At 35.8% G+C, this 24990-nt stretch overlaps 1 protein-coding gene across 1 annotated transcript in view; it reads right to left on the bottom strand.

The window, feature by feature from the left end:
* Positions 1-24990, bottom strand: part of USH2A (usherin) — a 676006-nt gene that overhangs the window by 549972 nt on the left and 101044 nt on the right. Inside the window, exon 10 of the mRNA XM_045809720.2 lies at positions 17361-17491. Coding sequence (XP_045665676.2) covers positions 17361-17491 — 131 coding nt within the window. The remainder of the gene's footprint in view (positions 1-17360; positions 17492-24990) is intronic.

Here is a 24990-nt window from a genome sequence, read left to right as displayed (position 1 = left end):
ATTATCTTAGATTTCTCAGCTCTCATCTCCATTAAGAGATGAAATTCCATCAGGGTGAATTCAAGGCATTGGATAACCCATACCTGATTTCTTTTGTGTTTAATGAAAATATGAAGTATGATTTCAAAATTAACAAATTAGGTGAGCACAGTCAATATTTATCAGAGTTTCTTTGTAATGTACATTATATTTTAAGTAACCTAAAGCAACACTTCTAAAACAGCAGAAATATATGTCTTCCCATGTACTCATCTGGCCGGCGGTAGAAAAAATCTAGTTGTTATAGATTACATGTTCTCACTGAGCTCACTGAAAGCCAATGAGATAACGTTGATGTTGCCAAGCAGAGTAAGAATTTGAAAAGCAAACTCGAAAGTTTAAGAACAGGAAGTCTGCCCTGAAAATTAAAGTGGATTTGGAGGGTATTGTTTGAACAGAAAAGAAATACAAATGAGAGCAAAAAAGACATCTTTTAAGCGGTGAGTACATTCTTCAGAATAGTCTTTTCTTTTATAGAGACTATAGACTTTTCTTTCATAGAAATTCTTAAACTTGCATTTTTTCCATTGAGGAACTCATGCATTCACGTAGTTATTCAACAAATGTTTGCTCACACACAGCCACACAGTACGCATCTTGCAAGTTGCATAAGGTCACATTACAAGAGAAATACCTCTCAGTTCGCACCACTTCTTCCCTCAGAATTGCCATCAGTACCCAGCAAGTACATATAGAATGATTTCTACGAATCTGTTCCTTTCCCCTTATCTATTTAATAAACTATCAAATTTTCATCTAGTGCAATTCTGATAATGATACTCCTGTCACATTTTTAGGTGACGCAGATTCAGAAAATAAGAGGACACTCTGTAAAAAAAAAAAAAAAAAAAAGTTAAAATCAAGTGAAGGTTGTTTTGCTTTTTTTTTTTTTGAAGATATAGTTGCTTATACTTATAAGATATGATGCATCCATCTTCAAGTCTATAATGCCTCTTTCTTTTTTTTTAATTATTTTTTATTATATTATGTTAGTCACCATATAGTACATCCCTGGTTTCTGATGTAAAGTTCGATGATTCATTAGTTGCGTATAATACTCAGTGCACCATGCAACTCGTGCCCTTTTGCTTTTTATTATCATCAGGTACTAGGAATGCTAAACAAGGCTTGTGATACATTACTCCTCCCCACTGGGGTGGACTGCTTCCAATGCCTCCTCCACACTAGGAACACCACTATGTCACTCCTGTGCTCATGGATATTCAGTAGCTCCCTATTGCTTAACCTAACAAAGTCCAAAACCCATGATGGGGCCTCACCGTGCCTCTCTAGTCTCTCATAACATAATGTTACCTCAGTGATGGCCCCAGAGTTTCTATAGGAAGGGCTGGATGGCAGCAATCTGGCTGGAAACATTGCCTAGGGATTTGTAGCTATATTTGCCTTTTCTTTTTTCATTTTGTACTACATCTGACCTCTGTTAGAATTCTGAATAGAAGTTGTAAGAGAAAACATCCTTGTTTTGTTCCTGATAGACTTTCTTTCAAATGGTTTGTCAGGTTATGGTATTAGGGTTAGGTAGCCCTCACAAAATGACTTGGCAAGTATATACTTCTCAGTTTTCTAAAAGTTTATGTAGGACTGATAGGATTCATTCCTTTATGTTATCAAAGAATTCACCAGTGAAGTCTGTGGGCCTGAAGTTTTCTTTCTTGAAAGGGAATTTTGTAATGTGAATTCTGATTACAGATTCAATGTCTTTAATTTGTATGAAGTATTTAGATTTTCTCTTTCTTCCTAGGTTTGTATTAATGTTCTATTTCTTCTTATATTAGTTTCATGTTAACTTGTCCATTTCACTTAAGATGTCAAATTAGAAAAGAGTTATTCATGATATCATATTTGTAGAATATGCTGTGATGTCCTTTTTTTTAAACAATTTCTGATGTTGGCAATTTGCATTTTCTCTCCTTTTTACTGATGAGTTTATCAATTTCATTAATCTTTTCAAGGAACTAACTTTGAGTTTCTTCATTCTCACCATTTGTCCAATTTCTGTCTGGCTGATATTTCAGCGTTCCTTTCCCCATTCCATCAACTCACTCTGTGCTTCGTTTGCTTATTTTTCCTTTCCCATCATTAGTCTTCTGGCTCAGAAAATAGTCAGCTTCACATTAATGCCTGGCTGCTTACCTGATGAGGAGTCATTTTGCCATTCATTCCCACTTGTCTTTAGGGCCTCTTTTTCAGTTTCGTAAGAGGCTTAAATTACCCATAAAGAACTCAGTTTGGATAAGTACAGGAAAAGCTGAGTTAGTGCGGTTGAGCATTGTGGTGAGGAGGTGAAAAGTAGAGGGAGGAATAGGCTTTGACTGATAAAGTAGGTTGAAAAAAGAGAAATGGGAGCCATCACAATAGAAGGCAAACAACAAGAGCTCGCTTGGGCTTGCATTTTTTCCATATACTTTAGATATCTAAGTTAGGCAATAAAAATTGAAAGACCCCAGAAGAATCAGTGGTAATGTTTATATGGTCACAGAGTCCTTAAGTCTTTCCAAATCCTAACATACTGACAGAACTAAATAGCAAAACTAAAAAAAAAAAAAAGCCACGAATAATATTTATAACAAAAGTAGGTGACCAGCTATCCACAGAAACCCCCAAAAAGTAGCAAGTGGGAACAAACCATCAATAGTCACAAGACCTGCATGGTATCATCATCTGTGGGGGAGAAAGCAGACAGAATTCACAGAGCATCTGACGTTTGAAGGACCTAAAAACTAGAGAACCCAAGTGCACTGTACCAATTTGAGAATGGGCAACCGAATCTAAAAGGGGTTTCATTGACCCAACAACAGTTATTGCAAGAGATCTGCGGTGGGAATTGAAGTCTGGAATAATCCAGTTTCCATGAACTCTCAGACTAACCAGGGCACACTTCCACGGCAAGGCCCCACACTTAGGAGAAACTATTGAGAGTGGATGGGCACAGTTGATGGTTAATACAATACCCGCCTAAAAACAGAAATTCTAAAATCAAGATGGGTTTATCATTGGCAATGAAAAAAAATAAATCTTCACAAAGTTTCTTTTAGAATAATAATAGTAAACAAGACATTTCAGGAAAGATAAATTTAATTCACTGGTTTCTGTTTCTCTTATTTACTATTATGTACACCTTGACTAGAACAGTGCCTGGTACATCGTAGTATGCCTGAGATATATTGTTTACTAAGTAAATTAATTAAAGTCAGTTGTTATGTAACTGAAATGTATTCAGGAGGTACTGTCAAATATAACAGGAGTTATAAAAATCGCAATTTCTACTCAATTTTGGTAGAGAATTAGTTGTGACTATAATAGATTCTTTATAGACTACCTGCCCCAAGTTCTTCTCTATTAAAGTAAAACAAACAAACAAACAAACAACCTATATACTCATAGTTTTCAAAATATTTATCTCAATCAAGCAATACCATTTTTAAATACTGAGAATTTTGGGATACACAATTCTACAACATATGTTCAGTTTATTCCAAAGTTGAGTTCTTCGATTATCCACAAATAACTCAGACCTATAGAATTAAAAGTCCCAGGAAGTTGAGCCCAGGAATCTCCATTTTTAAAAAGTGGCATTGGTTATTCTTATGAACACTAAGATTTAAGAACTAGTTCTTGAAGTACTTGCTACCTATTCTATCACTGCACTAAGTAAAGTGCTCCTTGAGACTCAGTCTTACTCGTTTTTCTTCTTAGTCATGCATCTTATTAAATTATTGTCAGGTCCATCGCTGAGCATCAAAGAAACATCGTCTTCCAGAACTAAGTCAATATTGAGGTATTCGTACTACTAAATATATGAATGTAAATTCTGACAATAGACTTATTTTAGCAATTTTTTTAAAAAAGCATTTATGAAACATCTAATCATTTGCAGAATTTCTGGTGCTTCTAAGGAAAAATACATCTATCTATCTATCCATCCATCCATCCATCCATCTATTGTCTATCTATCAATTGATCTTTACACAGTATATTTTCCCTGCTAGGAGCTAGCTCAGCTCTAAGATGTGGACCCTTAAAAACTACTACATATTTCTAGTATAGATACTTCTTTCCTTAAGCTTCTGACTCCCTTAAGAAATGTCCACATTAATATAACAGGCTCCCTTTGTAAGATACTCATTCTACTTCAAAAATAAATAAATGAATCTACAGTGGTTTCTGCCACATATAAATATCACAAATTAGAGAATGCCAGGTGAATACTGTACATCATAATACTTGTTTCCATTTAAGCGTTTTGTGACGCTGCTGTTTATCATCTTGCTCAGCTGTCGAAAATACTCATTTGAGAAGAAAGCCTTCTACACTGGTGTAAAACCAAGATGTGTTTTCTTTTCCATTCTACAATGTCTATCATTTGTCAGGCTGGTATATTTTTATAGCTTCCCTTCCCCTCCAAAAGGCATTTCTGAGAAACTGCTTTCCAAACTTCCTCACCACAATCTCTGAGGAGTAGTGCAAAAAGGTAAAATACTGAAGCATGCTCAAAGTCATAGTAGGAATGGAATACATTTTTTCTCAATACTTTGAGTGTTCAAGACGGAAAGAGTGTAAAGAGGTTCCCCACACACTGTTGTTCCCAGCAATGTTACATACTTGAATGGTTTTAAGAGGAAGTACTATAATTATAGTCCTTCTAGTTCTCAAAGGGGTATAATTTCATATTGCATCATCTTTTCGTTTGTTTGTTTTAGGTCTCTTTTGCTCAGAGATTAGAAGCTATAACTTGTGAAAGATGCACGCAGTATATGTCACCATGTTAAATGAGAACATTTCATAAATGTCATCTATCTGAATGGCACAACTACACAATATAGTCTTATTGTAAGCCGCTGCAAAATTAATACAGTAGTTATTAACAAGATGGTGTTTGGACTTTATCAATATGAAATATCTCAGTAACATTTAGAAAGTATTTCCAACATGAATAAATATATTTTGTATGTCTATAGTTAATGGTGTGTAGAAATATGCTGTTTGGAAAGTTAACTTCTTTAGTTTAAAGGTTATGTTTTATTTTGGTGAAAGTGATCAAAGTTGCTGTGAATTTACATGATAGAATGCCGGCTTACTATTATGTTAGTTTGTTGAACCAGTGAAAAAGTAAATCTCAAATATATTGAGAGGAAGGTGCCCATATGAGATGATAAAGAAACTAAATAAATCAGGCTTAAAAGAAAATACCTTTACAAAATATTCAAATTAGCTTATGTGTAAGATAATAAGCTGAATCCTTGGTATAAACTAAGCACTAGGGTGCTATATTACCTCTTTAATATCACCCAAATCTCCATTTGAGAATTACATTGGTTCCAAGAAATTAATTTGCCAATTATGTACACATTTTTATTTCCCAAATATTAAGAAAATTTTTAGTGGTTAGGATTAAATTAGTAGGATTTGGAATAATGATCCTGAAACAAACGGCTATCTTTCCTTCCTACTTTTAGATAAGGTATGTAAATATCCAGATGAGTGATCAGCTGTGGGTTTCTCTTATGTGCCAGTGTTAAGAACAGACATTTAAGTTAAGACCCAGCATTTCTAACCTCAAGTTGAGCTTTGGAAACAAACAATACGAGTTTTGAGTTTCTGCTCTACCTCTTTATTACTTGTGTGATCTTGGAGGAGTTACCTAATTTCTCTGAGGCTCCATGTCCATAACTACACAATAGATAAATTAACAACACCTTCACCAACTTTGGTAAGGACTGAAATAATTGACTAAAAGTGCTTGGCATAATCCTTCACACATGACAAATGCATAACAAACAGAACCTATGAAATTTTACAGATGAATTTTTATCCTCATGCGTTTTAAACAATATGTCAACTACTTGCCAATCTGTTTTATGCATTTCAAAATGTGGCAGTCCCATGCACAGCACCAAAACTTCATGCAGGTAGATCAAGGTGGAGACCAGTCCTTCAGCTCACCAGGAGCTTAAATATTCCCCAGTCCTGCATGACACTGAGGGAGCTAGCATCCTTGCCACTGGTTCACCATTGATACTGGGAGTGCAACTGCCTCTAGAAAGGGTCAGCACATTAGTCGGCAGGAGAAAGGAGGCTGCCTATAATCTGTCCTGAATGAATCAGTATCATAAAACAAAAACAAAAACACACACATATAAAGGGTCAGTGATGTATTGACTATTTTTTAAAACAAACTTACTATACCTTTATTTATATTCATATCTAAATAAATAAATGTTTTCACCTTTTAATCATAACCCCAAGAAGATACACACACATGCAGACACACACACACACACACCCATCCATCCTATGGTGGTTGCCTTTGCTAAAAGTCTTAAAACACTCATATTTTGAAACTGCCTTTAAAATCTACGGTATGAGCTGTTGCTCTTTATGCTTTCCTCCTTATCTGGAAGCACCTAGAGAGGCCATGATTAACTTCTCACTCATTTGCCGAGTCTTCCCTCTTACATGTGCTCATGAACAAGTGTTTTCACCTTGCATGCAAGCCGGTTCTCCTCCCACCCATATCCAGTCCTCTTTTGCTGACATGTGCTGACACAGTTTTAGCAGACCAACTTCCACTGATACCTCTGCCACTAAACAGGGTTTACCCCCAAGCAGGCACTGCCTCCAGTTAATGGTCTGGTAACCCCAAGGTGCTGATGAGGTACTCCATTCTCAGGGTTTCCATTAAACAGAAGCTATTGTGTTCTGTACGCAAAAGAGAACATCCTTCTCATTCTTGGGCTACCTTCTGTCTTGTGAGCACAGAGCAGAGATGGCCGGCTCTCCACCAAGATCCATTCTCCTCTTTCATAATACACAGTGTATTTAGGACATGGCTCCCCAGCCAGGGACAACATTTTTCTAGCCTTCCACATAACTAGTGTAGGCATGTAACTAGCTCTCACCAACAGAACTATAGCAGAAGCGATGTATTCCTTTTTTGGACCAAGACCTTCAGGACGCAAAAGTTACTTCTCCACTTTGCCTTTTCCTTTTCCAGAGGAAGGCAGACAATGGAAGTAGGCTATGTCCCTGACCTGTCTTCTGGAGGAGAGCCACCAACCAACCTGGAACGGCTACCTTGGAGGAGTTCTATGAACAGGAAATAAACTCCTATATTGTTTGGACCACTAGTAATTTGGGGATCTATTTGATATATCTGTTTAGTTTATCCTAACTACTATCGAGTAGTAATGCAATGCACCTTGTATCTTATTATCTTATACTTGTTAATTAAATCAATATCCAGTTATTGCCTAACATCCCTGACAATTCTATTTTCACTGCTGAATCTAGCCCTAAATGTCTGGGGTATGATTATTTGATCAAGTTTTTATACCATAGCCCTTGGGATAAGATCATTCCCAAGGAGATGCCAGGTGTGTTCAAACATGTGTAACTCAAATTAGGCTGAAGGTGGGAACCCCACCTCAGTTATAGCTCCATCCATTTTACCTCCAGGAAGTTTGCCGTAACCTTGGTTATTCTTCAGTATGAGACTCTATCGGTAGATCAGATCCATGTTCCCCTTCTTTTCCCATTTATACCCTAGCACCTTTGTTCCTATCCTTTGCATCTGGCCCTCTACATTCTCAGATTAGTCAGTTAATACTTAGCGTTCCAGCTGCAAGAGAAATATTACTACTCATCTCTCCTTAAGTCTCTGAATGAGAGACCACAACTTATGCCCAAGTTTTCATGTCTTTAAGTTCTAGGTAAACTTCCCATCTTTCATATCCTTCACCATCATAATGTGAATAGCTAATATCCATCCATCATACTATCTGGGGTCACGCTTTTCATGCACTAAGGAAATGTGTGCATTATTTCTATTTGTACACCTTAATATGTGGGTAACACAAAATATAAGGTAATATATTTCTGGAAAATTCACACAGTGACTTTTGGACATGTTGTGGTAATTGATGACAAATACTTAGTTCTGAGCAGATGAGAAAGCACTGATGAACTGCAGGAAATGGTACATTATGTAGAGAAAGTATATTCTGCTCCATTTTTTTAATGTATTTCCTTGAAAATTATCCCTCTGGCGGAACAATCAATTTTCGTGAGTGGGGTCCTTATTCCTCATGATTCCACTTTCTTTGGGTTGGACCTAGAAATACTTCCTTCATTGGTGCCTTTCTATTTCATCTATTTCATTCCAACCCCTAGTCTCCTGCCTTATTAATCTATTTTTTAATGTCTCTTAATCATCTCTCTCTGTTCTGGCTCTATTGCAGCAGTCTACTGATGCCTTATTGAGCATTACAATCAACCATTCTTCTTTCTTTTTATATAATTACAACTATATTTTCAGTTTTCAGCCAACTTTCGATTCCCTTACCGTTTTTTTCCCCATTTAAAAAAAAATCACTTAGTTCAGTTTCTCTAATTCTGAGGACACAGCTTAGAGTACAATTCGACTATAATTTAAGAGAGGCTCAGTCATATGGAAAACTTAGAAAACCATTTGATTTCAAAATGGGATTCAGAAGATAGAAGAGAGTAAGCCCATTCCCATCCAACTATATACACTTATGCGTAAGAACACACTCATGTTTATCCCGCTCTCTCTCACACACCTACATCCAGTTTCTTTTGCATATACATCTTTGATAGTGTTTTAGCAACTTGGTTATTAAAGAATGGTCCATAGATCAGCAGCAATGGCATCCCCTGGGGCCTGTCACAAATGCAGATTCTTGGTTTTCACTCCAGACTTCCTGAATCAGAATCTGCCTTTTAAAAAGACATCGGAGATATTCACGTGCACATGACAAGTTTGAGAAGCACTGCTCTGGGTGGTCTCCAATGTGGTCTCCAACTCAGACCATGAGTCATACTAGAGACTTTCTCAAGTGTTTTCACATCATCAGCATTACCTATGTAGGTGGCTGTAGCAGGTACTCCAGGAACACCAGCAAACATGAAGGGCAGGGGCAAAGGAGGGGCAGATTGGAGCCAATTTGCTCCCACCTTGCATAAGCAACAGACTGGGATCTCTCTATATATGTACTTTAAGGATGACTCCAATATCTCAGAATGCGTTTATTTATTTTTTTTAAAGTATCATCTGGCATGAGGCTCTATCTAGTTCTTCTAAACTTAAGTCATAGATGAGAAAAAAAGAACGAACAGTCAACCTCTGACTCAGAAAAGATGTCAAATAACTCATATAATGACTTCAAAGGAAACAAGAAGTACAGTGACATCCTGGGAAACTTGCATTATAAGTATCTGTGCTAATAGCCAAGGCTGGTTTTAAGATAAATGGACCTATTTTCCCCCCAGCATTGTGAATTTTCATCTTTTTTGGCTCATGTATAGTTTTGGATCTGATGAAGGTACTGAAAACTCTTCCCTCAGAGAAACATAAACAAACAAACAAATAAATACACAGACACACTACTACATAAATTTAAATATACATATGGATGCCCTAAAACTTATCCATGGTAGCCCAGGGATCCAAGAACTCTATATTAAGGACTCCAGAATAATAGTAATCACTCTTTTCTATTTTCCCCTCTCCTATTAATATTAATACTATTATTATGCTTTAGATGTTCTATGTGTCTTGACTTTGGCATCTGTATTTTTAGGATTTAGTGACTCAGAATATTACTTCATGCCATTCTCAAGATCTTGGCACTCAGATGAGGAAGAATTATAACATTTCTTATGGAAGAATAAGGCAAACATGCCATATCTTATGAGATTGGATTGAGTTTCAAATGACAACTGCCAAAAGGAAAGTTCCCTTCCAGAACACAGAGCGCACGACATAGTCAGTCACTCAGGCCATTTGGGGCTGGCTTGATTCCTAAGTTATTATAACAAAATGAGACTTGAACTACTGCCTAATTTCCTTGTATGTTCCCTAATATTATTAAGGATTGCAACTGCATGAATTTTTAAAATGTCCTTGAATTCAATTTTTCAGTTTATAATTCTGACATTATTGACAACTTTTTTAGTGTGTATTTTGTTATCCCATTGAGAATGACAAAAACATTTTAGAAATCTTTTATAACATTATTTAGCCAAGATGTACTTGACACTATATTTCCACACCTAATAATAATCCATATACTTTGTGTCTGTACTTGGAGCATAAGAAAATAATTTTAAAAATCAAGGTAAATATGAATGTGATTTAGAGATAGACAATGTGGAGGTTTTAAATTCACAAAACCATTCTATCAATGTGTCTACATTCAGATTCCTATATATTCCTCTCTGTCTACATACCAGATTTAATGAAAATTCTCTTTATTTCTATCTGCCTATAAAAATTATCAACAAAGCAAATTAGGGGGAGAAAAAGGTAAAAAGGAAAAGTGTTTTTAAAACAAAGAAAAAATGTTAACATTTTAAAGCACGTTTTTCCTTTTATGCATTTTTAAACTAGATTTTTGTACATCGAAAATATTATATGGCAGCATCTCTTAAAAAGCTTTATTTCTTCCTGTCCCTCTCCTTCCCCTAATCCCACTCCTGAGATCAAAGTACATGTTGTAATACATGTCAGTACTTCTTTTCTTCATTGGATATATCTCACTGATTGGTTATACCACATTTTATTTATCCATTTATCAGGTAATGAACATTTGGATTATTTCTACATTTGATTATTATGAATAATGCAGTAATGAATGTTATGAATAAGATTATGTGAGGATATATATTTTCATTTTGCTTGGGTATATACCTACGAGGTAAAGTGCTGGGTCATGCAGTAACTCTACGTTTAATATTGTGAAAAACACGACTGTGTTGTAATATGAAATAGGGGTCTAACTTCATTCTTTTGCATATGGATATGAAATTGTCCCAACATCGTATTCTTTCTTCATTGACACCCTTGTCTGAAGTCAGCTGAATGTAAAAGTGAGGGTTTATTGCTAGACTCTCAATTCTATTGTAGTTTATCTATCATCTATCATCTATCTATCTATCTATCTATCTATCTATCATCTATCTATCTATCATCTATCTATCCATCTATCATCTATCCGTCTCCTTAAACCACATTACACTGTCTTGATTACTACAACATTGTGGTATTTTTTGAAATTGGAAAATGTGAGTCTTCCAACTCTATTCTTCTTCAAGATTGTTTTGTCCATTTTTAAGCACCTTGAATGTCCTTAAAAACGTCTGCAAAGAAGCCAGTTAGGCTTTAAGAGGGTTGCGTTGAATCTGTAGATAAGTTTGTAGAGCATTAACAATATTAAGTTTCTAATATATGAAAATGGGATGTCTTTCCATTTACTTAGATCTTTAATTTCTTTCAACAGTATTTTGTATTTTTCAGAATATAAGTTTTAGACTTCTTTTACTAAATATATTCCTAAGTATTTTATTCTTTCGATGCTATTTAAATGAAGTTGTGTTCTTAATTTCAAGTTTGTTCATTGCAAGTATATTGAGATACCATTGATTTTGTATATTGATCTTATATTCTGCAACCTTGCAGAACTTTGCTATTTATCAGTTCTGAGAGCTTTTTAATGAATTCCTTGGAATTTTTTATCTACTAGATCATGTTATATACAAATAGAAGTAGTTTTATTTCCTCCATTTCAATCTGGGTGACTTTTATTTCATTTTCTTGCCTAATTTTCCTGGTTAGAACTGGCAGTACAGTGTTGAATAGAAGTGATAACAGGGGACATTGTTTTCTTGTTCCTGATCTTAGGGGGAAAACAGTGAGTTTTTCACTGAACTTTTGGTTGTATTATTTTTAGCTCTCTACTGGTTATTTTTTGGAACTCTAACATACCTAATAATACCTATTGACTTTCTACTTGAAAGATAGAGACAATAATGCATGTTAAGTTTCTTCTATTTCTCCTTTTTAATTCATCACCTTCAAATTTATATCTACCCATCCATCTACAGAAATTCAATTTTATATTATTTTTCTTTCATTTTATAGCCATTCTGTCTCCTATTCTTTGTCTATGGGTTGATCTTCATACCCAATATAAACAAAATTGACTGCCATGTTGGCATATAAATGTTATTTATAACAAAACAAAAAAATAATTTAAGAATAAAAATTCATCAAATATTTACTTAAAGAAAGCATATTTCTAGAGCATAAAGACCACTAGATTCTTTTAAAATATATTTTGATTTATATTTACTCTTTTGGATCATAATTATCTGTCATTTCTTGTGCTTAGTGCTGCCCACTGTCTTGTATTTTTTTCATTTTGTATATTTACTATTTTAATGTGGGTTTGATGAGTGGTAACATTCTGACCATCTATTAATACAAAAAGAGATTTTAACTTAATACTGAAGTGATCATTTGATTAGAAGTGTGTATTGAATATTCACTATGCCTTCCCTTGGAATTTTTAATATAATTCTTCACTGTCTTCAAGCAACATTATTTCCTGATAATGTCAATATGATTATTTTTTATATCTATCTCTTTCTTTCATATGTAGTATTTTATTTTAAAATAATTATAAATACACAGGAAGTTGCAAAGATAGTTGAGGAATCTCATATACTCTTTGCCCAGTTTCCCCCAATGATTACATTTACACAATTATAGTACACCTCCAAAACCATGAATTTGACATTTGTACAATGTGTTCATATAGTTCTATGCCATGTTATCATATGTGTATATATGTATAACCACCACCACAATCAAGACACAGAACTGTTCCATCACCACAATGATCTTTCCAGTGATACTCATTTATACTCACACCCATCTCCTTTCCCTCACCATCCCTAACTTCTGGCAAACACTAGTCTCTTCATCCCTATAATTTTGTTGTTTTGATAATATTACATAAGTGGAATCATACAGAATATGACTTTGGTAGACTCTTTTTTTTTTTCATGCAGAATAATGCCCTGAGAACTCCAAGTTGTGTATGTCAGTGGTTTTTTTTCTTGTATTTCAGAGTAGTAATCTGTGGTATAGATGTATTGCAATTTGCTTACCTATTCACCCACTGAGAAACCTTTTAACTGCTTCCTGTTTTTGAATATTAAAAAGAAAGCTGCTATTAAAATATATGTACAGGGTTTTACAGACATAAATTTTCATTTCTCTGGATTGAATACCCAGGAGTAGAATTGCTAGGTTGTATGATAAATGTTTACTTTGTTCTTTTAAAACTCAAACTATTTTTCAGAGTGGCTTCACCAATTTATATTCCCATCAACAATATGTGATCCAATTTCTCCTTATTCTTGCCAGCATTTGGAATTGTCACTTTTTAGTTATAATAATAGTTGCACTGTGATGTCTAATTGTAGTCTTAATTTGCATGTCCCTAATGGAAAACGTTGAAGATTTTTTTCTGGAATTATTTGCCATCTGCATATCTTGTTCAGTGATATGTCTCCATATCTTTGGCCATTTTCTGATTAGACAGCACTTTTGTTTTATGTTTGTCATTTTCTAAATGTTGAATTATTATATATTCTCAATATAGTTTCTTTCTTATATATGTGGTTTGTAAAAATTTTCTCCCAGTCTGTAGTTTGCTTTTCATTTTTTAAAAATTTTTTATTTAAATTCAGTTTAGTTGACATATAATGTATTATTAGTTTCTGGGATAGAATTTAGTGATTCATCCTTTGCGTATAACACCCAGTGCTCATTACATCCAGTTCCCTCATTATTGCCTTTCCATTTTCTTAAGAGATTCTTTTGAGAGAAAAAATTTTAATGTTGATGAAGTCTAATTTATCAGTATTTTTCTTTTATGGATTATATATTTAGTGTCATGTCTAAGGACTCTAAAACGGCTTATATCCCCAAATTTTCTCTCATATTATAAAAGTTGTATTTGTTTACATTTTACACTTAAATCTGTAATTCATTTCGTGTTAATTTCTGTGAATATGCAAGTGCTAGAGGGCCATTTGTTGAAAGACTATCTTTCCTCCACTGAATTGTTTTATACCTTCATCAAAAATTGATTGGTCATATTTATATGGGACTATATCTGATTTCTCTATTCTATTACATTGATCTGTCTACCTTTCCTCCAACACCACACAATCTTGATTTATATAACTATATAATAAGCCTCACAATTGCATAAAGTGATTCCCCCCATTTAATCCCCTGTTTGAAGTTATTTTAGCTACATTAAAACTAATATGCAAATACTATATTTTATCTTTAATATATAGATATAAAATAAAAATATATAAAATACTATACATTTATGAAACATTATTTCCAAGATATTTTATCTTATAATATTTTCATACAAATTTTAGCATCCTATTATCTATACCTACAAAAAGATCTTTTTGGGATTTTGAAAGGCATTTGCTATAATAACTTGTATATTACTTTGAAAAGTGTAACTTGTATATTACTTTGTCTGATTTTGATATCAGGATAATACTTCCATGAAATGACTTAAGAAGTCACCCCTCCTCTGATTTTGCTGTAATAGATACAGAGCTCATGTTAATTATTCTAAGTGTTTGGTAGAATTTTATAGTGAAACCATCTGGGTTTGGAGATTTCTTTCTTTGTAAATTTTAAATTATGAATTCAAATTCCTTAATAGTTGTAGGGCTATTCAAATTATTGATTTCATGCTAGGTGAGTAGGCAGTTTATATTTTTTGAGGAAGTGCTCTGTTTCACCAAAGTAGTAAAATGTTTGTGTGTAGAGTTGTTGGTAGTTATTTCCTTATTATACAAGAACGTCTATAAAGATGTGTAGTGATACTTCTTGTTTCATTTCTGTTATTAGTAATCTGTGTTTTCTCTTTTTTGTCAGTCTTGGAAGATGCTTGTAAATTTTATTTATCTTTCCAAAGATCCATTTTTTTCATTGGTTTTCTCTATTGTTCTGTTTAAATTTTGTTGATCTCTGCTCTTAACTTTATGATATGATTTATTCTGTTTGCTTTGAGATTATTTCACTCTTCTTTTCCTTATTTCCAGAAATGGAAGTTCAGATTATTGATTTGAGACTTTATCTTTTCTAAAGGAAACACTGAATGGTATAAAATTCCCTTGTATCACTGCTTTACCTGCATCTACAATTTTTAATATTTTGTATTTTTATCTCCATTCAGTTCACTGTCTTTTTAATTTCCTTTGAGACTTCCTCTTTGACCCATGAATAATTTAGAAGTGTGTTGTTTAGTTTCCAAGTGATTGGGGATATTTTTTGTTTACCTGTTTTTGATTTCTATTTTAATTCCATTGTAGTCAAAGAACATGTTCTGTATGGTTTTAGTTCTTTTAAATTTATTGAAGTTTGCTTAATGTCCTTCAATATCTTGGTATATGCGTTTATCTATTCTGCTGTTGTTGAGTGGACTGTTCATTAGATGTGAGATCTTGTTGGTTGAAGACATTGTTGAGTTCTGATAATTTTCTTTTTCCTATCAATTTTTGAGAGGTTGAAGTTCTTTTTTTTAATATCTATCCTCTCAGTTCTCAGTTTTTCTTCACATATATTGCAACTCTACTGTTTAGTACATAGACATTTAGAATTTCTACGTCTTCTTGCTTAAGTGATCCTTTTATCATTACATAATATCTGTGTGTCTCTGGAAATTTTATTTGTTTGTACTCCACATTACCTGATATTAATATAGTCAGTCTTGCTTTATTTTGATTAATTTTTTCATGGTATAAGTTTTACTGTTCTTTTTGTGTCTGCTATGTGTACATTATTATACTTGAAGTGAATTTTTTTTAGAAGCAGACATGTAAATTACACTTTGGGAAGTAGAACTTTAGTTCACAGTTTTTTCAGTACTATACACTGAAGTTCCTTGACCTTGGATCTTCAGGGATAAAAATTATTTAAGTGAAAATTTTATATAATCTTCATATTGTGATAATCATTCTAAATGACCATCTGACTATGAGCTTCAGTTCTCAGATACTCTTTTCAGTCACCCAAAATTTATTAAACAAATACTTATTGGGTGCTCATTATATTACTGAAACTGTTCTATTTATGTTGGACAGAAAAAGATGAAGTAAATTAACTTCATAAAGGCTTTAATGGAAATAATATGGGGTAATGTAAAAGAAAGTGATTTGAAAATGTTCTGTAATTCTGTGGTCAGTAAAGGTATCTTAAAAGATATATCAATCTTTGAGCTGAGATTTGAATATCAAGCAAAAGACATCCATGCTGAAAATTCTTGGCAGACTTGTAAAGAGGATATATGTAAAGACTCAGTCTTTACTGATCGAAATGTGTAAAATTGTAATATGACTTTCTCAGAAACTATTTCTTCAATATCAAAAAATAAAAATAGTAGAAATTGTCTTTGTTAATGATTTTTCTACTCTTTCCAATAAGACATAATGTTCTTTTATTAACACACTACAGTCACTCTGAAGTTCTTCAAAACTTTATTTTGGCCTACTTTATATTTGGCTTTTATTTGTTAAAGCAGTTTTTAATGTATGCTGAAAGTTATAAGACCGATATATTTTGCCTTGAACTTAGTATCTTCATGCTGTAACTTAAAAAAAAAATTTAACTAGATTGTGGGCTTACATTTCTAGCCAGTGCATTTTCAATTATTTACAAGGGAATATGTAATTATTAAAAATTAATACAATCATTGAATTGATTCTTTAAAGTAAATTTGCCCTTTACATATTGTTATATATTAGTACTATCAGAACAGGTAAAACGCTCCAGATGAAGATACCACATTTAAATACTGAACTGCTTTTTCTGACTTGAGGCAGGCCTTGCTAGATAGGCCCAGGTCAGTTAGAATCTGTATTCACGTAGGTCAAACATCAATATTTGTAATATTGGTAAAAAAAAAAAAGTATAAAATTATAAAAATCCATTGTATTAAGAGAGAAGGTAGGAATAAGAAATTTAGAAGTAGGGCTATCATAATTTCCATTTGGATCTATGTGGAAGTGACCTCTGTTATACTATTTTCTATGGAACTTCGGGGAGAAACCATTCTTATTTAATAACTTTTATTAATATTAATTCACCCATAATGCCAAGACATATACTCAATTCACTTCCTAGTTTACTTGGAATCATCTCCCTCTCAATATTTTGACAATTTTAAAATTAAAAATAAAACGAGCCTTTCTTATATGCAAAGAACTACCTGCGTACATAGCCTTAATACTTCACATTAAAAGTTGCACGGGAGCACTTCTAAAGCAACCATGTCTTAGAAAAGCAAACACACACACCTAGGACTTCCTGATAAACACAGACCTCAATTTCACTGGTAGAACATCGCCCAAATTAGTTTCTGAAAGCGAGCAATTCTTTTCCTTCAATACCGAAAACTCACCTTATCACAAAGGAAGCCACTGTTCCTCGTGCCCACTTTATCACAATCACAGGGTTTGCAAACATCAATGGCGGAAGGATCTGCACCAACGTGTCGGAAAAAGTAATCCTTACATAGCTCACAGTTCCTTCCTGCATCAGAGACAGGTTATGCATTATGACTTCCAATTCATTAAAATCAGCTGCATAATTCAAAATTAAAGACTGTATTCCTTTGAGGGAGTTCTATAATTTTCGGGACGTCCATTTTAATGCACCTTTCATCTCTACCTGCCAATTTAGTGATCCAGAGCATATGAAACAATGAACCTGTTACAAACTGTGCTTTACTTCATTAAACTCCCATCTGTTATATAATACCATACTTCTAAAAAGCTCTGCTTTGTTGGGGCCCATACATTTTGAAAGAGTTTGTTCCTAAACTTAAAACTTTTCTTTATTTCTAGGACCAGGCACTTAGTCTAAATCAAATATGAGAAATGTTTACGTATGAGGTGGATGATGGTTATACGTTGGAAGCAAGTAGGCATGTAGTATTAGAAATATTTTTCAAGAACTAAATCTTGTTTAAAAAAAGGACATTGTTCTAAATATAATTTATTATTCTATAGTTAACATTATTAAAAGCAAATGTTTCTCTGCTTATGGCCATTATTTTTTATTTCAAATAGCAAAATAGAAATTGACTATGTTTGGATATATTAGAAATAAGAGGTAATTCCTGTAGTTTACAATTTATTATTTAGAAATTTTCTCTTGCCATTATATACAAGAAAAAATCTAAACTGTAGGGGGATTCTAAAGTAAATGTGAGTAGCATATAAGACCACTGGAATAAGCTGAATTAAAACTCAAGACTATCAATTCCCCTTTAAACATTATGTTTTCTACTCTGTTCAAATATTGCTAAAGTTGGCTCAATATCAGGAGACTATAGAAATAACTTAATCAAAGAAAAACACATTCTGATGGATATTGGCCATGGACTAATTAAAAATTAGATGAATTTATAGTATTGCTAGAATATTTCTATTTGCATATGCTGATGACACCTGAATTTCTATCTCTAATCTAGAAATTTCTTCTTTATCATTCAATGAACATTTATTGAGTGATTACCATGTTTCAAACACTGTGCTAAGTGCTGAGAAATACAGTAGCAAGCATAATACACATTGTACCCCTTTCACAGAGCTTTCTTACAATCTAGTGGGTAAGATGAGTTCTAATTAAATAATTACAGGAACAAATATGCACTTACAAATTGTGATAAGCATAAGATATCACTAAAGTATATAGATGATACTGATCTATTCTGAAGCATCACAATAAGGTTTTTCTTAAGAAATGAGTTTCAGAACTATTTCCAATTGCCCAGAAGAGTTCCTCCTATGTCTCTTGGAAATACTATGAACATTTCCAAAACAGAATTTGTCATTTTCTCCCTAAGGTTTGATCCTTTTGTGTTTTCTGTCTCAATGGCTGGCACCAACATTGACTCTGTTGCTCAGACTGGAATGTTAGAATTAACTCTCCCTTTCCCTTACTTACACCCTACACTTTGCTCAGAAAATGCTGTCACTTTCCACTCCACATATCTCTTAGATCCACTTCTCTCTATCCACACCATCTTAAATGTACTCGAACATTATTTCTTAGCTGGACGACCACAGTATCCCAAACTACTTCTGGCCCTCTCCAATCCATTCTCTACTTTATAACCAGATGTGCCTTTCAAAAATATAAAACTTATTATGTCTCTTTCTTGTAAAATACCCTTAAGTGGTATTTATTAACCTGAGAATAGAAGCCAAACTCTTTACCATGGTTCACAGAGCCTTCTAGATCAGACCCCTGCTTTCCTTCTTAGCACCTTGTCTTACAATCTTCCACTTGTCCTTCTGTCAGTTCTTTCAGGGTGCCATGTTCCTCTCTCCTCTAGGCCATTGCACACCTATTTCTATTAGAGACCTTTGTCACACCCCCCTAATTCCTCTCCCTCTCACTCCTTCACCTGATTAACTCCTACTGCACTTACCCTATCTTAGCACTCAACGGACAACTTTGTAATTGTTCTTTTAATAGTTGCCTTTCCTACTATGTAATAATCCACATAAAGACAGGAAAATTCAATATCTTGTTCGGCTTTATATTTCCAGCACCTAGTCAAGTTCTGGTGACATTTTAGGTCATCAATAATTATCTAATAAATCTATTCATGCTTCCGAGTGGTATACTTTCAAATCCATCAGACTTGGGCCATTATATTTTACAAATTGAGATATTGCCTATTTCTGCTTTTAATATACCAGCCCTTCAGAGAATAGTAATCTGCAATGATGAGTCAAAATGCTGTATGCTTTTAGAACAAGACTTCGGTACTCATCTTGTGCATTTAATTAGCATTTTTAAAAAGGAGTGTTCCCAGATCCGGAAGAGTTAAGATGGCGGAGGAGTAGGGGACCCCTTTTTCAGCCGGTCCCCTGAGTCGAGCTGGATAGGTACCAGACCAGCCTAAATAACCACGGAATCAGCCTGAGACGCAGGATGATGCATCTGGAACTCTACAAATGAACATCTTCAGCGCTGAGTATTGAGGTACGAAGAGGGGAGCTGTAAACTGCGCACAGATATCGGAAGATAAACGGAAGGAGGAGGGAGCCGCCGCGTTCGGGCGCCGGGGAAATGGCAGCTTTCTGCACAGGGGAGCAGGCGGACTCACGGACGGCACCTGCGAGAGAGCGGACTGAGACCGGTGAGCTGGGAGCGCGCACCGCCAGGCTTCTCGCTGAACACCGGAATCCCGGTGTGCTCACTGGATCCAGACTGAGACCGGGAGCTCCCGGAGCGCGCGCGGGGCGGCTGGCGGGCCACCTGCACGGGGGAGCGGGCGGACTCGCGGATGGCACCCGCAAAACAGCAGACTGAGACCCAGAACCAGGTGCGCGTGCCACCAGGCTTCTCATGGAACTCCGGAATCCCGGTGTGCTCACCGGGCATAGACTGAGACCGGGAGATCTGGGAGCGCGCAGGGCGGCTGGTGGCGTTAGAAACACAAAGAACAGAGACACGCCGGCCCTGGAAGTGAGGGCGCACATCCCGGGACGCTGCAGGGTTGAACAGCACCAACAGTAACAGAGTTAAAGTGGCCAGAACATCAGTGGAGAATGGGCCACAATCCCTCTGTTCTGTGACAATTAAGCCTCTGCTGCTCTGACTCTCAGAAGAGGCACAGCAGACCGCCAGGGAAAGCCGCCAGAGAATAAAAGCCTGGAAATACCAGCTCACAACGTGCCCATCCCCATCCCCCCTCGCAGGGACACGGAGACTCTACCCAAACAGGGTTGCCTGAGTATCTGCGCGGCAGGCCCCTCCCCGAGAACACAAAAGGCAGGCTGAAAAATCAAGAAGCCCACAACCCGGGACGCCTGGGTGGCGCAGTCACTGAGTGCCTGTCTCCGGCTTAGGGCGTAATCCTGGCGTTCCGGAAAGGAGTCCCTCATCGGGCTCCTCCACAGGGAGCCTGCTTCTTCCTCTCCCACTCCCCTGCTTCTGTTCCTGTTCTTGCTGACTGTCTGTCTCTCTCTCTCAGATAAATAAATAAATAAAATCTTTAAAGAAGAAGCCCAAATCCCTAAGATCCCTATAAAACAAGGGGCACAGCCTGGGACCCAGTCAATAATTTGGGCTCTGGACAACCCCGCAACCTCTACTCATCAGAATGACAAGAAGGAGAAGCCCCCCCCCCAGCAAAGAAAAGACAGTGAGTCTGTGGCCTATGCCACAGAAATAATGGATATGGATGTAACCAAATTATCAGAAATGGAATTCAGAGTAACAATGGTCAAAAAGATGAGTAGAATTGAAAAAAGTATTAACGAAAAGGTTACTGAGAATATAGAATCCCTAAGGACAGAAATGAGAGCAAATCTGACAGAAATTAAAAATTCTATGAGCCAAATGCAGGCAAAACTAGAGGCTCTGACGGCCAGGGTCACTGAAGCAGAGGAACGGGTTAGTGAATTGGAGGATGGGTTAATAGAGGGAAAAACCAAAATAGAAGCTGCTCTTAAAAAAATCCAAGCCCATAAATGTAGGTTACGGGAGATTATTGACTCAATGAAACGATCCAATGTTAGAATCATCGGCATCCCCGAGGGGGTGGAGAAAAACAGAGGTCTAGAAGAGATATTTGAACAAATTGTAGCTGAAAACTTCCCTAATCTAGCGAGGGAAACAAACATTCGTGTCCAAGAGGCAGAGAGGACCCCTCCCAAGCTCAACCACGACAAACCTACACCACGTCACAAATATTAGATCCAAGGATACAGTATTGAAAGCAGCCAGGGCAAAGAAATTTCTCACGTACCAAGGCAAAGGCATCAGAATTACGTCAGACCTGTCTACACAGACCTGGAATGAGAGAAAGGGTTGGGGGAGATATTTAAAGCTCTTTCAGAGAAAAACATGCAGCCAAGTATCCTTTATCCAGCAAGGCTGTCATTCAGAATTGATGGAGAAATAAAGACATTTCAGAATCGCCAGTCATTAACCAATTTCGTAACTACGAAACCAGCCCTACAGGAGATATTATGGGGGGTTCTATAAAGGTAAAAAGGCCCCAAGAGTGATACAGAACAGAAAGTCACAGCCAATGCAAACAAAGACTTTACTGGCAACATGGCATCATTAAAATCATATCTCTCAGTAATCAGTCTTAATGGGAATGGTTTGAACCTTCCCATAAATGCCACAGGGTTGCAGATTGGATAAAAAGAAATGACCCATCCATTTGCTGTCTACAAGAGACTCATTTTGAACCCAAAGATGCATTCAGAATGAGAGTAAGGGGATGGAGTACCATCTTTCACGCAAATGGACCTCAAAAGAAAGCTGGGGTAGCAATTCTCATATCAGATAAATTGGATTTTAAACTACAGACTATAGTTAGAGATGCAGAAGGGCACTATATTATTCTTAAAGGAAGTATTGAACAAGTGGATATGACAATTATAAATATATATGCCCCCAACAGGGGAGCAGCAAGATACACAAGCCAACTCTTAACCAGAATAAAGAGACATATAAATAAAAATACATTAATAGTAGGGGACCTCAACACTCCACTATCAGAAATAGACAGAACACCCTGGCAAAAACTAAGCAAGGAATCAAAGGCTTTGAATGCCATACTCGATGAGTTGGACCTCATAGATATCTATAGAACACTACACCCCAGAACCAAAGAATACTCATTCTATTCTAATGCCCATGGAACATTCTCAAGAATAGACCATGTTCTGGGAAACAAAACAGGTCTCAACCGATACCAAAAGATTGAAATTATCCCCTGCATATTCTCAGACCACAATGCTCTGAAATTGGAACTCAACCACAAGGAAAAATTTGGAAGAAACTCAAACACTTGGAGACTAAGAAGCATCCTGCTCAGGAATGACTCGATAAACCAGGAAATCAAAAATCAAATTAAACAATTTATGGAGACCAATGAGAATGAAAATACAACAGTCCAAAACCTATGGGATACTGCAAAGGCAGTCCTAAGGGGGAAATACATAGCCATCCAAGCCTCACTCAAAAGAATGGAAAAATCTAAAATGCAGTTTTTATATTCTCACCTCAAGAAGCTGGAACAGCAACAGAGGGACAGGCCTAATCCACGCACGAGGAAGCAGTTGACCAAAATTAGAGCTGAAATCAATCAAGCAGAAACCAGAAGTACAGTAGAGCAGATCAACAGGACTAGAAGCTGGTTCTTTGAGAGAATCAATAAAATTGACAGACCACTGGCAAGACTTATCCAAAAGAAAAGAGAAAGGACCCAGATTATTAAAATTATGAATGAAAAAGAGGAGGTCACGACGAACACCATTGAAATTGGAAGGATTATTAGAAACTTTTATCAACAGCTATATGCCAATAAACTAAGCAATCTGGAAGAGATGGAATCCTTCCTGGAAACCTACAAACTACCAAGATTGAAACAGGAAGAAATTGATTTCTTAAACAGGCCAATTAATTATGAAGAAATTGAGTCAGTGATAAACAACTTTCCAAATAACAAAACTCCAGGCCCGGACGGTTTTCCTGGGGAATTCTACCAAACATTCAAAGAAGAAATAATACCTATTCTCCTAAAGCCATTTCAAAAAATAGAAACAGAAGGAAAGCTACCAAACTCATTCTATGAGGCCAATATTTACCTTGATCTCCAAACCAGGCAAAGACCCCCTCAAAAAGGAGAATTACAGACCAATTTCCCTAATGAATATGGACGCCAAAATCCTCAACAAGATCCTTGCTAATAGAATCCAACAGTACATTAAAAGGATTATCCATCACGATCAAGTGGGATTCATACCTGGGATACAAGCGTGGTTCAATATTCGCAAATCAATCAGCGTGATACATCATATCAACAAGAAAAGACTCAGGAACCATATGATCCTCTCAATCGATGCCGAAAAAGCATTTGACAAAATACAGCATCCTTTCCTGATTAAAACCCTTCAGAGTGTAGGAATAGAAGGTACATTTCTCAATCTCATAAAAGCCATCTATGAAAAGCCTACTGCAAATATTATTCTCAATGGGGAAAAGCTGGAGGCCTTTCCCTTAAGATCAGGAACTCGACAAGGATGCGCACTCTCGCTACTATTACTCAACATAGTACTAGAAGTCCTTGCAACAGCAATCAGATGACAAAAAGGGATCAAAGGTATTCAAATCGGCAAAGAAGAAGTCAAAATGTCTCTCTTCGCAGATGACATGATACTCTATATGGAAAACCCAAAAGAAGCCACTCCCAAACTATTAGAAGTTATAGAGCAATTCAGTAACGTGGCGGGATACAAAATCAATGCTCAGAAATCAGTTGCATTTCTATACACGAATAACGAGACCGAAGAAAGAGAAATTAGGGAATCCATCCCATTTACAATAGCACCAAAAACCATACGTTACCTTGGAATTAACTTAACCAGAGACGTAAAGGACCTATATTCTAGAAACTATAAATCACTCTTGAAAGACATTGAGGAAGACATAAAAAGATGGAAAGATATTCCATGCTCATGGATCGGAAGAATTAACATAGTTAAAATGTTCATGCTACCCAGAGCAATCTACACTTTCAATGCTATCCCGATCAAAATACCGAGGACATTTTTCAAAGAACTGGAACAAATAATCCTTAAATTTGTATGGAAACAGAAAAGGCCCCAAATCTCCAAGGAACTGTTGAAAAGGAAAAACAAAGCTGGGGGCATCACAATGCCGGATTTCGAGCTGTACTACAAAGCTGTGATCACAAACACAGCATGGTACTGGCACAAAAACAGACACATAGACCAATGGAACAGAATAGAGAACCCAGAAATGGACCCTCGGTTCTTTGGGCAACTAACATTTGATAAGGCAGGAAAAAACATCCGGTGGGAAAAAGACAGTCTCTTCAATAAATGGTGCTGGGAAAATTGGACAGCTACATGCAAAAGAATGAAACTTGACCACTATCTCACACCATACACAAAGATAAACTCCAAATGTACGAAAGACCTCGATGTGAGACAGGAATCCATCAAAATTCTAGAGGAGAACATAGGCAGCAA

Source organism: Ursus americanus, chromosome 2 (genome assembly GCF_024610735.1).
Source record: "Ursus americanus isolate L20-20 chromosome 2, mUrsAme1.1.p, whole genome shotgun sequence".
NCBI classification, from domain to species: Eukaryota; Metazoa; Chordata; class Mammalia; order Carnivora; family Ursidae; genus Ursus; species Ursus americanus.
This window is presented reverse-complemented; position numbering and strand designations above follow the sequence as displayed.